The following is a 13947-nucleotide window of genomic DNA, read 5'->3' as shown; positions in this document are numbered from 1 at the left end:
ATGTGTCAGTATCCACTGTGGTGTCATCAGGTCCTCCAGCAATAATCTATGAAAGGAGGCTGCATATTTCCTATCCAGTCATTATTCTATGGGCTGTAAGTATTTAAACCCTGCAAGACTTGTCCAAGTAGTCCAACTGCATATTAGACACACATCATTGAAGGGTAGACAATGTCAATGCTACAATGACTTTTGTCACCAGCAGGTCAGGTTTTACTTTTTGTTCTCCCCTTCTTGCATTTTAAGACATTAATAGATCCAATTTCTTAGCAGTATTATTTGCACCATCATATATTGCTGTATGATGCACATACATTTCAATTTTTGTTATATTACTATTGTTATATTATTTGGTTATATGCTTATAGTATGAAGCACATACTTTTATTTACTTAGAAACTTACTATAATTTCTCTTTTGAAAAGTAATTTGAAAAGGAAACAGCAAGCGTAGTTACTGAACAAATACTTCACAAAATGTGAGTAGATAGATTATCTGAACACCTCAAGAAAACCAGCTCTTCTGCCCTCAGCAAAAAGCCCAACATCAAAAGCTGATCACAAACATGAACCTACTGTTCAGTTATATAATCTGTGTTCAACTCCTACCAGCTCTGTCTCACAGCTACAACATGCCCCTATTCTCAGCCCGGGTTTCGCCCTCATCTTCAGCTCTTAACCACAAACTTAACCCCTCCGGCTCTACTGACCATGTGCACCACCTCCGGGTAGATGGGCTCTGTGATGACATTCCTGTTGTGAGTGATGTACTCCACCATTTCGCTGAGCGCCGCCCGCTTCACTTCCTTCCATTTCAGGTCGCTCAGCGGGTCAGACAGGAAGTCAAAGAGAACGCAGCACTGTCGTAGCTTCTGGATGAAGAGCTTCTCCTGCTCTGCGGGGGCCACATCTGAGGAGAGACAGAGAGAAGAGAAGTGAGGTGGGTGAAAGGAAGAAAAGAGTCCAGGGACGACCAGAAGAGAGCTGAATGCGTAACGAGGCTGCACAGCGGTGACGAAATAAAGCGATTGAGAATACAGGAGAATGGAGCCATGTTCAAAGAGTGAGGGGGTCACAAGAGAAAGGACGGGGGCGGTGTAACTGTCAAGGATGACAGTTAAAACAGCAATGTGATAGAAAAAGAAGCAGCAAGAGGGTGATGAAGACGGGCAAATGAGTCATGAAGACTTAAGTGCACTGAGAGAAAGGCTGAGATGGTTAGAGCCCAGGGGGAGGATAACGACAGAGCAGAGTGGAGGAGAAAAGACAGGATGGAGAAGGAGAGAAGGATGAAGGATTTGGTAACTAGGTGAACGGTCACTGTCTAGCCATTTGACACACAAGCTGGGGGAAAAAAATGGATATTTTTATAGAAAAGGAAACCTAACTATTTAAGTTTGTCATTATACTTGTCCACAGTGGTTTGAGGACTTCCTCATTCGCTTCATTTCCAGCCAAGTGCTCGAGAGCACCGGCTTGTAAACAAACAATCTCTGCCAGAGTCAACACTTCACACACGACAACACAAAGAGGAAGCGTCCGTTTCAGTATTTCTACATTCCTACCTGCTCATGTGGTGCAGTAATAACACATAGTGACACCATAATTATGTTGTTACGTGACTTAAATGTAGTTTGTTTCTCTTTTATGATGTTCTGTTTTATCTTTTAAAGTCCCATTTGAGGAACATGTGTACATGTTCCTCAGCTACCCAAATGCTATGGCACAATTTTTTTTTGTTTACATTTTGGGACATAACTTATTCTTTCTTTCAGAGTTAGAGGAGACAACTGAAACTCATCTGTCTTTTAACTGTGAAGCTACTAACAGCCGCTTGTTACCTTAGCTTACCATAAACCTAGCCGAGCTCTGTCCAAAGGTTAATAATCATCCTGCCAGCACCGCTAAAGCTTATGACAACTTACAGTTCATCGTCTTGTCAAAGGACAGAGGCAGCTAGCCATTTCCTGTTTCCAGCATTTATTCTAAGCTAAGCTAAGCTATGCTGGCTATATCCTTATACTTAAGGCCGCTGCTAGCAATTTGGATGCCTGTAAGCATAACTGCCCTCAAAAATACCACATTAAGACACCAAGACCTTGAGGAATGCCATAGAAAAATGCATGCTATTATTTGGTATAAAAAAAAGTTTTTGAATCTAAAGATTTCTGTATGAACTGCATTTTTTGGGTGGCAAGCACTTCTGTTCTTGAATTACTCAGAAACCTGCCGAGTGTTTATACCTAAGAGAACCATGCATCCCCTGAATGCTCAGGTTGTGGTTGTGAAGTTTCATGAGGCTGTGATTATCCTACAGGTCACCAGGAGACATTTATACCATGAGGTCAAGTTTCAAAAAATTGTCTTACTACAATAAACTGGCTACTAAATGGACTAACATCACAAATTAATACAATTGAGCTCATTGAATTCACAGTCTCAACTTTTTAGTCATACCTATAAATATAATATATTTATACTGCATGCAAAAAAATGCATGGGATTAGCATAAAGTGGGTATTTCTATAAACTGGAGACACCTGGGTACTACTAAAACCCATTTTAATCAGATATCTTGAGGTGAGACATCAAGAGACCCTTTGAAAATTGCCATGCCAGTTTTTCAGTCTTCTGGCTGAGCCTGCTATGGCCTCTTGAAGACAGTAATATTGGCCAAGGACGAAGCCGTCCCTTTGTAGTTTATTAATGCCATAGGTAGAGGTGTGGGTGGTGCCCCCTCCCCCATTTGCTGCCCTATGCACAGTAGCGGTGATGCAAGGTAGCAATCTTTTCATCTAACCCTCTGAAAGAAAGTAAATGAGTTTAGCAAAAAAATCAAACTACTGCATTAAGACCAGTAAAAATAATCACCTAAAACTGGTTTACACTTGCAAACCTTGCTTATGAAAAGTGCTGTAGTGAAAACTCTAAAGGCAGGGCCACATTTGTCAATATAGTTTTTCCTGCAGACACAATCAAGTTTATAAATGCAAATAAGGCATTATGGTTTATCATTAAAATTACATTTAACAATAACCTTTGCTTCCCTTTATAGATTAGATAGTTACCAATAAGATAACAGACATGTTTTTAAAAGATTGTCATCTCAGGTTTCTTCCCTGATTGATCTGATGTAAATTTGATCCCCAGCTGCAGCTGTAATAAAATAGGCAAATTGTAAATGTCAACGTACTCCTTCGCTAAACTCAGATGCAGGTTAATTTAACTGACAGAAGCAGCTGCATGCAACACAGATAAGAGGTCTGTCAGATCAAGAAGCTCTCATTTGGTTGATAGTGATTTACAATGTGCCAACAAAACAGACGACCACAAAGGTGGTTAGTCTGCAAGACTCATATGATTTCATTAGCATCTCTGCTGGTAACCTAGTACAGTGTGGTCTGTGTCTGAGAGGAGATGAGGTTAGGAAGATGTTACAGCAATCACTGCCTACACACATGCACACAGAACATGACACCTACAGCAGCTTTACATCAAGACTTTCCTGTACCTCTGCAACCAGAATGGCCTCTTATGAACAGGTATTCTCTGAAACTCAATTCTGCTCTATGTTGTACAACAAAATCCACAGTTACAATGCAACTTAAATATGTGAGGTAGTGCAGCAGAGTTGAAATGATACTAGGGCTGCACGATGTGGTATTATTTGGGTGCGATATGGAATTATCTTGACATATATTGTGATTTGATTCACGATAAGTGGGAATGATCATTTTTGCAATTTTCATTTTCACTGAAAAAAAAACAAACTATTAAAACCATGATGATGTGACATTTATCGGGCTCTGTACCAAACAAACATGTTTTCTTACGTCTGGAGAACAAGATGTGTAGGCAAGGGCATCTCTGCAGCACTACAGAACTTAAGTATAAGGCTGTTTTGTCACACATTTTCCCCTCATTAAGAAATTGCAGCTTCTGTTATTTTAGATACCTGAATCCTCTTTCAATGCCACATGAAAAAGAAAGCCATGGGCACACAAAATAGAATCATTCGTTTCTTCTGTTTTTGTTTTTTTTTAAATTAACACCCTGCACCCAGTGCTGGGACAGAAAGAGTCAAATTTCAGGCAGGAGAATGAAGACTAAACTGAACTGAGGTCTTGAATGAGCACTTTTTTATGGCCTCTGTGTTTTTATAATTAATGGATATATGATTTTAAACCTGTGGTATCAAAAGAGTATCAGTACTTTTGATAACCTTATATTGCAGTGAGAAAATTAATATAATCATAAAAATATATACAGAACATCCATTTCTACGATTTGTCATACCAGTGCTGGAGAAGCTATGTTTCCTATACCCTATAATTACTAATCAGTAATGGGTGTGGCATTAACAACGGCCTGGCACGGAGGCTCGGGGGCTGTCTGTACATGATGAGGATGTTAGATCAGGTCAGATATAGGCCTATACATGATGGCATATACGTCACAGGGATAAAAAAAAAAAATAGATGAATTCCATTCCTCTTCCATGACTGTACTGTAACCTGTGGGCAGAACAATTACTGAGATAAGCAAATCAGGCAGCAAGACAAATCATGATTTATGAATTTGGCGCAGGGTTCAAATAAGGAAAAAGGATAAATAATTATACCCAACAGATGAAGGCAAACAAAGCACTGCAAACATGCTAGATGAATGCAGAAATGTGTTTAAAATCACATCATTCAGAGATAAATTAATTTGGTATCTGTGTTGTGTTGCCGCCTTTCATCTTGTTTTAATTAGACTGAAATAAATGATCAATTAGACAACAAGACATTAAAATTTTACCTCATCCCCCAAGAGTTGAACAGGTGTGTAATAAGAAGACACTAGTGACTAGTGTCATGATATCAAAAGTTTGATTTTGATACCAATACCAAGGTAAGTATCACAATGCTTGATAACAAAACAATACATGAAACTGTAATGATACTCAGTGCCTAACATATCAGAAACAGAACGTTCACAAGGGACATTAACCCCGAACATACAGCCTGCTGTTGCAAAACCATGAGACCCATAGAGAGTACAAAATACATTTACACAGATGTTTTAAGCATTTCATACATATTAGGGGATATTGCTAGCCTATATGTATAATTATTGAGTGAAACGTTGATATATAATGTATTATATACCTGCCCTGCACAATACCCATCCATTATTCTATGAACTGTTTGGTATAGAAGGAATGTGCTTTTTTTACTGGCCATTCTCTAAGACTACAATAGTTAAGAGGTGACATGTAGTCAGTGCTAGAAGCCCAGTGATATTTAGCTATTAGGCCTAACTGTTTTTAAAAAGCACAAACACAAGACCTCAAAATAACTGTAGCTTAACAAGATGTTGCAGGCCACATCATATTAAGCACGGACAGAAAGACAGTATTGCATTATGTGACCTGAAAACTAACACACTCTGTTTCTGTGCGAGGTGGCTTCACTTTCTGTGCAAACATACCAATATTGACCCACACAAAGTATCGCATGTAAGCAAATTCAAACATCAAATCATTTTTCAGTCCCTCCAGGGTTTTGCTGGCTTTTTTTCTGGGGGATTGCTGCACCTTAACATTCCTGATTTCAGGCAGCTTTTCTAAAAAAGAAAAAAAAAAACTGTGACGCATGTTGCAGTGTTGTAGTTTTTTTTTTTTGCAATGAAATTGGGACAGCAAGTGGGAATTACAAAAAAGTTGTGTTTTTGTACAATTCATTAAGAATCACAGGCAACTTTTGGCAGTAAAAAAAGCTCTGTCCTCAGTTGTTCCAAGTAATGTTACCAAAAATGCTTAGGATTACAAAGTATGCTTTATTTGTAAGATAATGTAAGTCCACTTGATGGGTATTCCACAAAGAAGCAAAATCTTTTGGGAATCAAAACAGCAGGCACAAAATTATATAAAAGCACACAGAGCGATGATAAATGTCAATAACACTGTCAAATCTTGTGTTCTTTTCAAGACCTGTGACAAATTACAAAAATGAAAAACACTGAGTTGGGTCATTGACATATATGTATGATGTTTGAATGGGGGACTGTTGTGATTAGACTGATGGGTCAAATTTGCGAAAAAGTTGCGATGATTGGACAAAATTGCAAGGTTGTGCAGAATTCACAGGGATTGGTTGAATCTGTGTTAACTGCTGCAATTGCAACTTACTGGAGGGACTGATTTTGAACAAAAAAAGAGTCAAAAAAGTGCCTAAATTTTGGTATACAATGCAAAACTAGCAGGAAAATCTTGATACAGTAAACTTAGAAGGAAATAATAGGCAGCTAAACCTACTCGCTCATGCCCTAATTCCAATGAATGTACACAAAGAATGACAAAGGCCATAGTGCAGAATAGAGAAGGGCACACACACATACAAGTGTGTCACATTCTTGCAAATAGGCAGAATCTAGGTAAGAAGAGAGATATCCTATTCAGACATAATGGAGACTTGGCTTGGACACACACAAACACACACACACACACACCCTCACACACTTCTGCAGTGTCAGTTTCAAGTCGGCCAATTTATCTTGATGACAGCGAGAGGTTGGGAATTCCAGAGGAGAGAGGGTAAGTGTGTGAGCTGCCATTATCAGCCATTTCCATAAAGATTTGATGGCCAAAAGCACGGTCACTGTCACAAACAGGCAAACACTGCGAAGGAGGGCCAGTACTCTTTAATAATACTGATAAATTTCTTGGAAGAACCTGAGTCTTTCTCTTATGTATTTTTAATATTGTGTAGTGAAGATCAAATAAAAAACATTTCCAAAGCGTGGTTAGAGAATGAGGCCAGTTAGGTCAACCGAGGTGCACCAGACAACTGGTGGAGACAACTGGAGCAGCAACAGTGAGGAGGAGGATTAGAGGAGCAGCCACAGTGAGCTGTTAGATACCATTTATTTATTTATTTTTTAGTATTTACTTCTATTTTCAACACTAAATTCTGCTTGCGAAACAGCTCTCTCCTTGGCGTAAGGTTTGTGTTCTGAAGCATGTTGTACTGGGACATGAAGCCGGACAGGAATGTGTTGCCATGCCTCGCACCCCTGACGGTGTCAGACTTGTGTTGCTCCCATTACATAAGTCTGTCTGCCTGCGTTATAAAGTTTCTGTACACTCCTAAAATACCCCAGTGGGTTGTTGTGTAACAAATAAAGGCCTAGTGTTGTGATCCTAAAATTGATGTTAACCACAATGTGACCTCTATTAATGTAACTAACAGAAGCCTTAGGAGTGGAACAAGCATGCGCGTGCACACACGCGAGTGTCGTGCCTTGTGGAGAACAGAGAAAGATTTATCTTAATGCCCCCCCCACCCCACCCCCCCGTTCAAAACAAAGATAATAAATAACTGGAGTCACATTGGAACCACGGTCTCTACTTTTCTCTGTAAATGGGTCAAATGAACAGCTGCTAGTCTGGAGTTAGGACTGGTTTGGCAAGCTGCTTTATCGACAGTATGTTATGATCAATGTAAACATTGACCGATTACTATTTATAGCTATGCAGAGGGACAGTGTTGCAGTTCTGAAGGCATTTGAGAAACTAGGCTGGGCACATTCATTCATTTAAGTAGTTCTGGTAAGAAATACCTGAGAATGGACCCAAGATATTATACAACAGAGCAAAGTTTGTGGATTATTTCCCAGGTGTTGTTGGGGAATAGTTAAAGATATGCATCACTGCCACACTTGCAAATTACACTGCAATTTGGAGGCTCCCTTGTGACTAATAATGCAGTTATTAAGATGATGTCCTGCATCCCAAATAAGAGATTCAGCGAGCCTGTTCACACTCACTAAAATGCATCTATGGTGACTCATTTAGTGTCCCAAATTTCTGATAACATGAACATGGTTCTGAATACAGACAGGCATGAATGCATTCAAAATATACTGAGGACATGTCGGGATGAAGGGCCTGATTCTGTGTAGTGTGAAGGCGAATACATTCTAAACAACGCTGAAGGGCCGCCTAATTATTTTTGTGTCTGAAGCTCAGAAAAATATTCCAAAGACATAGTTAATTTGTCTGGGGCTGCAATGATTAGTCAATCATATGATCGAAAGAAAATAAGTTGCCAACCATTTTGATAAAATGGTTGGCAAAAATTTGCAATCCATTTACTGATTAAATGTTAGGATTTGCTGCTTTTCTTTGTCACAAATGACAGTAAAAGAAGAATTGTTGGATTTTGGACTGCTGGTTGGACAAAGGAAGCTATCTGAAGATGTCAAAATGGGTTCTGGGAAATTCTGATGAGCATTCTTCACAATTTTTTGACTTTTTACAAACTAAACAATTGATTTATTATGAAAATAATCCTCAGATTAACTGATGATGAAAATAATTTGTTGAACCTGTCTAAACTAAACAAACATGGATACCACCATCATGGGTGGTTGGAAAGTGTTACAGCATATCTCAAGCTTGAGAAATTTACAAATACTCCCCAAGGTGATCAGTAAAGATATTATTAAGTGTGGAAGCCTTTCCTCTTCTACTTTGAACAAGACTTTGTATGCAAACACAGTATGAGTTTCCTAAACTTCTTACCTTTTTTTAATGTACTTTGTTTGTATGGCCATTTATGTCTTCAGGCTTAGTCTATCTTGTCAAGCTGTGATATGGACTGTTGTGATTCATGTCATTAAGATTCAGTGGATATGTAATAAAAAGTTTAATAAAAAGATTTCAAAATAAACAAACATGAGTGCTGATTTCAAGTAGGGCTGCAACTATCCATTATTTTCATTATCAATTCAGCTAATCATTTTCTTGATAAATCGATGAGTTGTTCAGTCCATCAAATGATGAATGTTGGATCAGTGTTTCCCCAGATCCCAACGTGCCATTCTCAAATATCTTGTTTTGTCCAGAATCCAAAGTTATTCAGTTTACTGTTATAGAGTAAACCAAAAAAAAAAAATGTCACATTTGACAAGCTGAAATCAGAGAATTTAGATATTTTTTCTTGACGAGTCACAAGAATTAATCCACTATCAAAATATATAGCAATGAATTTAGTTGTTGACAACTAAACGATTAATTGTTGCAGCTCTAGTTTCAAATAAGTCACCACAATCCATTTACATGTACAGATGAACATCCACATTTTTTGGTTCGTAGTAGTTTCAGTTTCCCATGTGTAAAATGTAATATGAAAAGGGAAGTGAAAATCGCTCCAGTGCTCACTCAAACATTAAACATAAACACATTCAGACGCTCAGTATAAACTGCGATCTATTTAAACTGAATTTGGACACAATGTCGAATGGATATGAGGCTCATTTGGTGTGAACAGTGTCATAATGATAGAGCCAAACAGAGAGGAAAGAGAAAGAGGCAGAGAGAGTCTGATTGTTCCCCAACACTGAGTTGTCATTCAAGGCAGTCGCCTCTGTGGCTCAATAGAGTGTAATCAATAATTGCCCAAGGCTTCATCTAACGCTGGACTGCACCCGAGTACAGTGGTAACAGGCTGGGCCTTTCAAACATGACTGAGTACATTGTACACACATTAAGAGGCCGAGCCCGATGCTGTAATCCTAAAACATGACTGCTGTGAACTGACAGACATGGCTGGGTCATATTGACAGTGGTGCTGTGTTGACAAAGATACACAATTAGGAATCACTTTCAGGCTACAAACCAAAGCTCCGTTCACTGAGGACTGGATGCATGTAGTTAATCAAATGTACACAATGGAAAAATGGACACATTCCCTAAATAAAATAAAACAACATAAATTTACCAGTATATGGTCAAAGTATATTGACTTTCTCATCATCTAGTTTTAAGACAAGACACTGAGACATATCTGTATAATTTGAATACTACCATTCCTCTCACTTCTGTATATGGTTTTGTTTGACACCTGTTAAATTTGGAAATGTTATAGTTTTCTTATATTTGTTTTGCCCTTAATCCCCCTAACACTATAACATGTAACAAGTAGAAATGCAATTTTCATATGTTTACTGATTCATTTATTATCTATTTTTCCTCTTTATTTGAGATTCAGTTGGTCCAAGTGAGACTTTAATAGAGTAACAGACAAGTTAAAAATTCATTTGAATCATGACGATGGCCATCTTGAGTTTAATGGAAATTGATTTGAACCTAAGGCTGGGTGATATGGACAAAATAAACTATAACAATATTTTTGACCGGATATCTCGATATTGATATTGCAATAAAATTGTAGGGATGAATACTGGTGCTTTCAGAAAATGTTAATACAATGAGATTACAATTAAAAGTAATGTGGATATGATGACTAAGAGGGTAAAGGCAAGTAATATTACAACTAGTCACAGGAGAGAACTGGAAAATTAGTCGAGAGTAGGGCTGCAACGATTAATCGATTATTAATTGAATAGTAAATTAACCGCTGATTAATTTATCTTTTTCTTATCTTTTTGAGCCATTTTTAAGAGAAAAAAAAGTCCAAATTCTCTGATTTGAGCTTCTCAAATGTAAAATACTTTCCATTTTCCCCCTTTATGACACTGAACTGAATATCTTTTGGTTGTGAAACAAAACAAAACATTTGAGAACATCACCTTGGGCTTTTGGGAAACACTGATTCTAACTTTACACCATTTTCTAACAGTTTATAGACAAAACCACTAATCGATTAATACACAACTAAAATAACTGTTTGTTGCAGCTCCAAAGTATACTGGAGTACACAGACTAAAGGCAACAAAGTTTGTTCAGTGACTAACATTTCAACATTGGTGCAAAGACAGATTGGTGTCAGTCATTGAATAAAGCTTGTCGCCTTTAGTCCTCCTTTAGTCTTGTCCATCAGTATACTTGGACTTTTCAAAAGAATGTGACAGGCAGTTTGCAAGATTGCCTTACCCTTTAGAGTACCAGACATGCCTGCGATTCCTTGTGAGTTGGTTGAGGTACGTTTAATCTCTTCCTTCATCACATAGAACACATACAAAAGTCTGGTGGTAAGTTCAGAAAATTACAACACCGTACCCACTGAGAACCAACTGGGATTTCAATGTAGATTTCTAGTAGAAAACTGGTTGATATTTGGTCTCTTTCTGCTCTCTTTTCAACTGACTAAAATGCATATCACTAAACAAACATTTGCTTCATCATCTTGATAATTCATTTACTTACAGGCTGACAAAGACAACACTGATTAGTGTGAGGGTATTTCCCCAAAGTTATATTTCTCTGGTTAGCTAAATCTGGTCTAAATGAAGATGTGATTTCTAGAAATTAAATGTTTCATATAAAATGTCATAAATATGAACAATAGGCTGTGTGCTGGAAACAAGAAGCTTCCAGGACATTATAATAGGAGATGTTATTAAAGTAAAATAAATTATTTGTGCTTCTTGCCCAACAAGCATGCACACATATGGTTACAGCTTCAACTACTTTAGGGTACATGCATCAGGATGTAGCATAAAGTGCAACAAAGAAATGTAAACAAACAGGAAGATGTGGTGAGTGAGTGGGTTAAACACAGGACTTTCATCCAGTCAACTGGGGTTTGAGTTTTATGTGTGCCCATGTTTTTTCCTGGCGTTCTTTTTCTTTTTTTGCAAAATGTGTTTCTTTGTGAGGAAGTGATGATGAACTATTATTTGCACATTGTAGAGGATGAAAAATGTCACAGTTGCAAACCCCAGTAAAATGTGGCCCATGTCTTCAAATAGGCAGTGAGTGTATTATTACAACCAACTGTGAACATCTTTTCACCATGACTACATTTTTTTTTAAATAATGTCCTTTCAATGGAAAAAATGCTCAATGTACTATAATGAAACCAGTAAAGATTGACACATTACACAATACACAAAATATAATCTGATTTCTAGCCTTATTTCACAATATATACAATTTTGATTTACTGCCCAGCCCTGTTTGAATCTAGATTTTCTGTTTTTCTTCTTACTTACTTTTCTTGCTCTTTTTTCTCGCTTGTTTCTTACCCTCTCTTAAGCATTCGATATTGTTGTGATATTGTCAGAAAGGGCGTAAATTAAAATATTTGTAACTGCTTTTTGTAAAACCTCTGGCTACCAATACAAAGTCAAAAAAAAAAAAAAAAAGACCCACATTCAGATTCAGTTTCCTTGCTTAAGCAAGTCGCTGACAGGAGGGTTAACAAGGGAGAAGGGTGGGGAGATGGAGATGGAGAAGGGGGCCGCTGGCTGCTGCAGAGCTGTGGTTGTCTACAGCCTACACACTATGACCAATTTGTGCCCAGATGAACTGGAGTGTGACAAAAACGCTGTGCTGAGGAGAGCAGCTAGGGAGGAGGTGAAGAGGGAGGACAATATGACTTCTCTACAGCTTCCCCTCAAACACTGGGATTAATGACTGCACATACAAGCAGGGAAACACACATTTACAATGAAACACATGAAAAACTAAGGAGAAGACCCTTCCCTAGGCTATGACCTCACTTCCTTTGACATCACTAGCTTTGGCGGGGGGATGGGCAGCTAGAGAGCAGCTAGCTAGTAAAACCAGATTTTTATGTAGCTGCCGTGTCTCACAGTAATGCACACAAGCCGCACAAATAACAATCCCTCAGCTGCCTTTCAAACGAGCTGTTTTCTAAACCACACACACACAATAACGCTGTCTGAGTCGTGTGAATGCTGACTAACCAGGCAGTAACCAGTGGAGGGGAACAGCAACACACAAGACAGCTCTCCCTCAATCGTTCCTGAATTCCCAACGACAATACAGGAAGGATAATTTGTCCTTACGTACCTCTGAAGTGCATAAGAGCCACCGGCTGAAAAGGCCCATTGGAATTAGGTGCATCCACAACCATCCTGTCTCCAGATTTATTGCATGTCAACATCTAAACCTCAACCAGGAAGGCGATCCACTCAGGGCGAGAGGCCAGCCTCCATTTTAGCACAAAAGCAGATCAGAAAATGAAGCTCTCCGCTGCTGGAGGGAACTGGCTAGTTAGTGATGTAAGCAGCGGAGGAGCGCGCTGATTGGCTGAGCTCGGGCTGCTCTGGAGCAATCAGGGCAACGGCTGCCGCGCGAGGAGGAGGGTGATTGGCTGAGGGTCGGGGTCTAGAAAGGAGCTTTTTTTTTTTTTCTTTCAAGGATGGCGAAGTCATCAGCCGCCCTATTCCGACTCTGATTGGCTGATACTCGTTGGCGTTGGTTTAGGTCGTATGGGTTGGGTATGTCATAGGTAGGTGAAAAATAATGCTAAGAATATTACATTTTAGCATATCTGAGTGTACTTGCAATCAGACTAATCACTTCAAAGGGCACTTCAAAGTGTCCTAATGATTAGTCAACTTAAGGTTTGCTATTTTAGAACAACTAGAAAAGCACAAGTGTATAGTATACTTTTATGTGCTAAAGTGGACCAACTTCAAATACTTACTACGCTTAGGCTAAGTGGTGCTAACAAAGCTTCATCTTTAAACCTGGTTAAGTAATGGTTTAACTTAAAATTATCTTGCACCAAAAAGTTGCACCAAAGAGATCTTAAAATTGCAAAAGAGTTTAGTTTTTACTCTAAACCTAGAAAATTTAATGCTGTTGGACCAAAACTTTAAACTCCAATTTAAACTGTGAACCAGTGTTAATTTGCAACTTGAGGTTTAACTACACTTTGTTACGTTTTAAGCCAGATAGAAAACTGCAACATCTTGTTACATTTTAACTAGGTAGCAAACAATGTAACATTTATAAAAACCTTAAGCTATCTAGCAAAAATGTATTGCTAACTTTTACCACTATAGTTTTTGCAATTTAGCACTTTTTAAAAGTACACTAATATACAATTCACAATACACTTGGAATAAGTGCACTTCTTATAAGTACAGTAAAATACCACTTTAAATATTGTAGAACTATTTAATTATTTTTAGTACACTGACTACTTTTTTTTAACCTGTCTAGGGATGAGGAATGTGATTGGTTAGG

At 38.3% G+C, this 13947-nt stretch overlaps 1 protein-coding gene across 3 annotated transcripts in view; it reads right to left on the bottom strand.

Annotated features, from left to right (window-relative positions):
* Positions 1-12951, bottom strand: part of ppp2r5ca (protein phosphatase 2, regulatory subunit B', gamma a) — a 28362-nt gene extending 15411 nt beyond the window's left edge. The window contains exons 1-2 of one of the 3 annotated variants that reach the window (XM_084743317.1): positions 12763-12951; positions 710-909 (exon numbers count right to left, since the gene is read on the bottom strand). In XM_084743317.1, the coding sequence (XP_084599443.1) occupies positions 710-909; positions 12763-12856 (294 nt within the window). In that variant the 5' untranslated portion in view covers positions 12857-12951. The remainder of the gene's footprint in view (positions 1-709; positions 910-12762) is intronic. The other 2 variants (XM_084743319.1, XM_084743318.1) reach the window with 2 other exon arrangements.
* Positions 12952-13947: the final 996 nt, after the last annotated feature.

This window comes from Lutjanus erythropterus, chromosome 18, assembly GCF_056507025.1.
Source record: "Lutjanus erythropterus isolate fLutEry1 chromosome 18, fLutEry1.hap2, whole genome shotgun sequence".
NCBI classification, from domain to species: Eukaryota; Metazoa; Chordata; class Actinopteri; order Lutjaniformes; family Lutjanidae; genus Lutjanus; species Lutjanus erythropterus.
The sequence above is the reverse complement of the archived record's forward strand: the minus strand, read 5'-3'. Positions and strand labels throughout refer to the sequence as shown.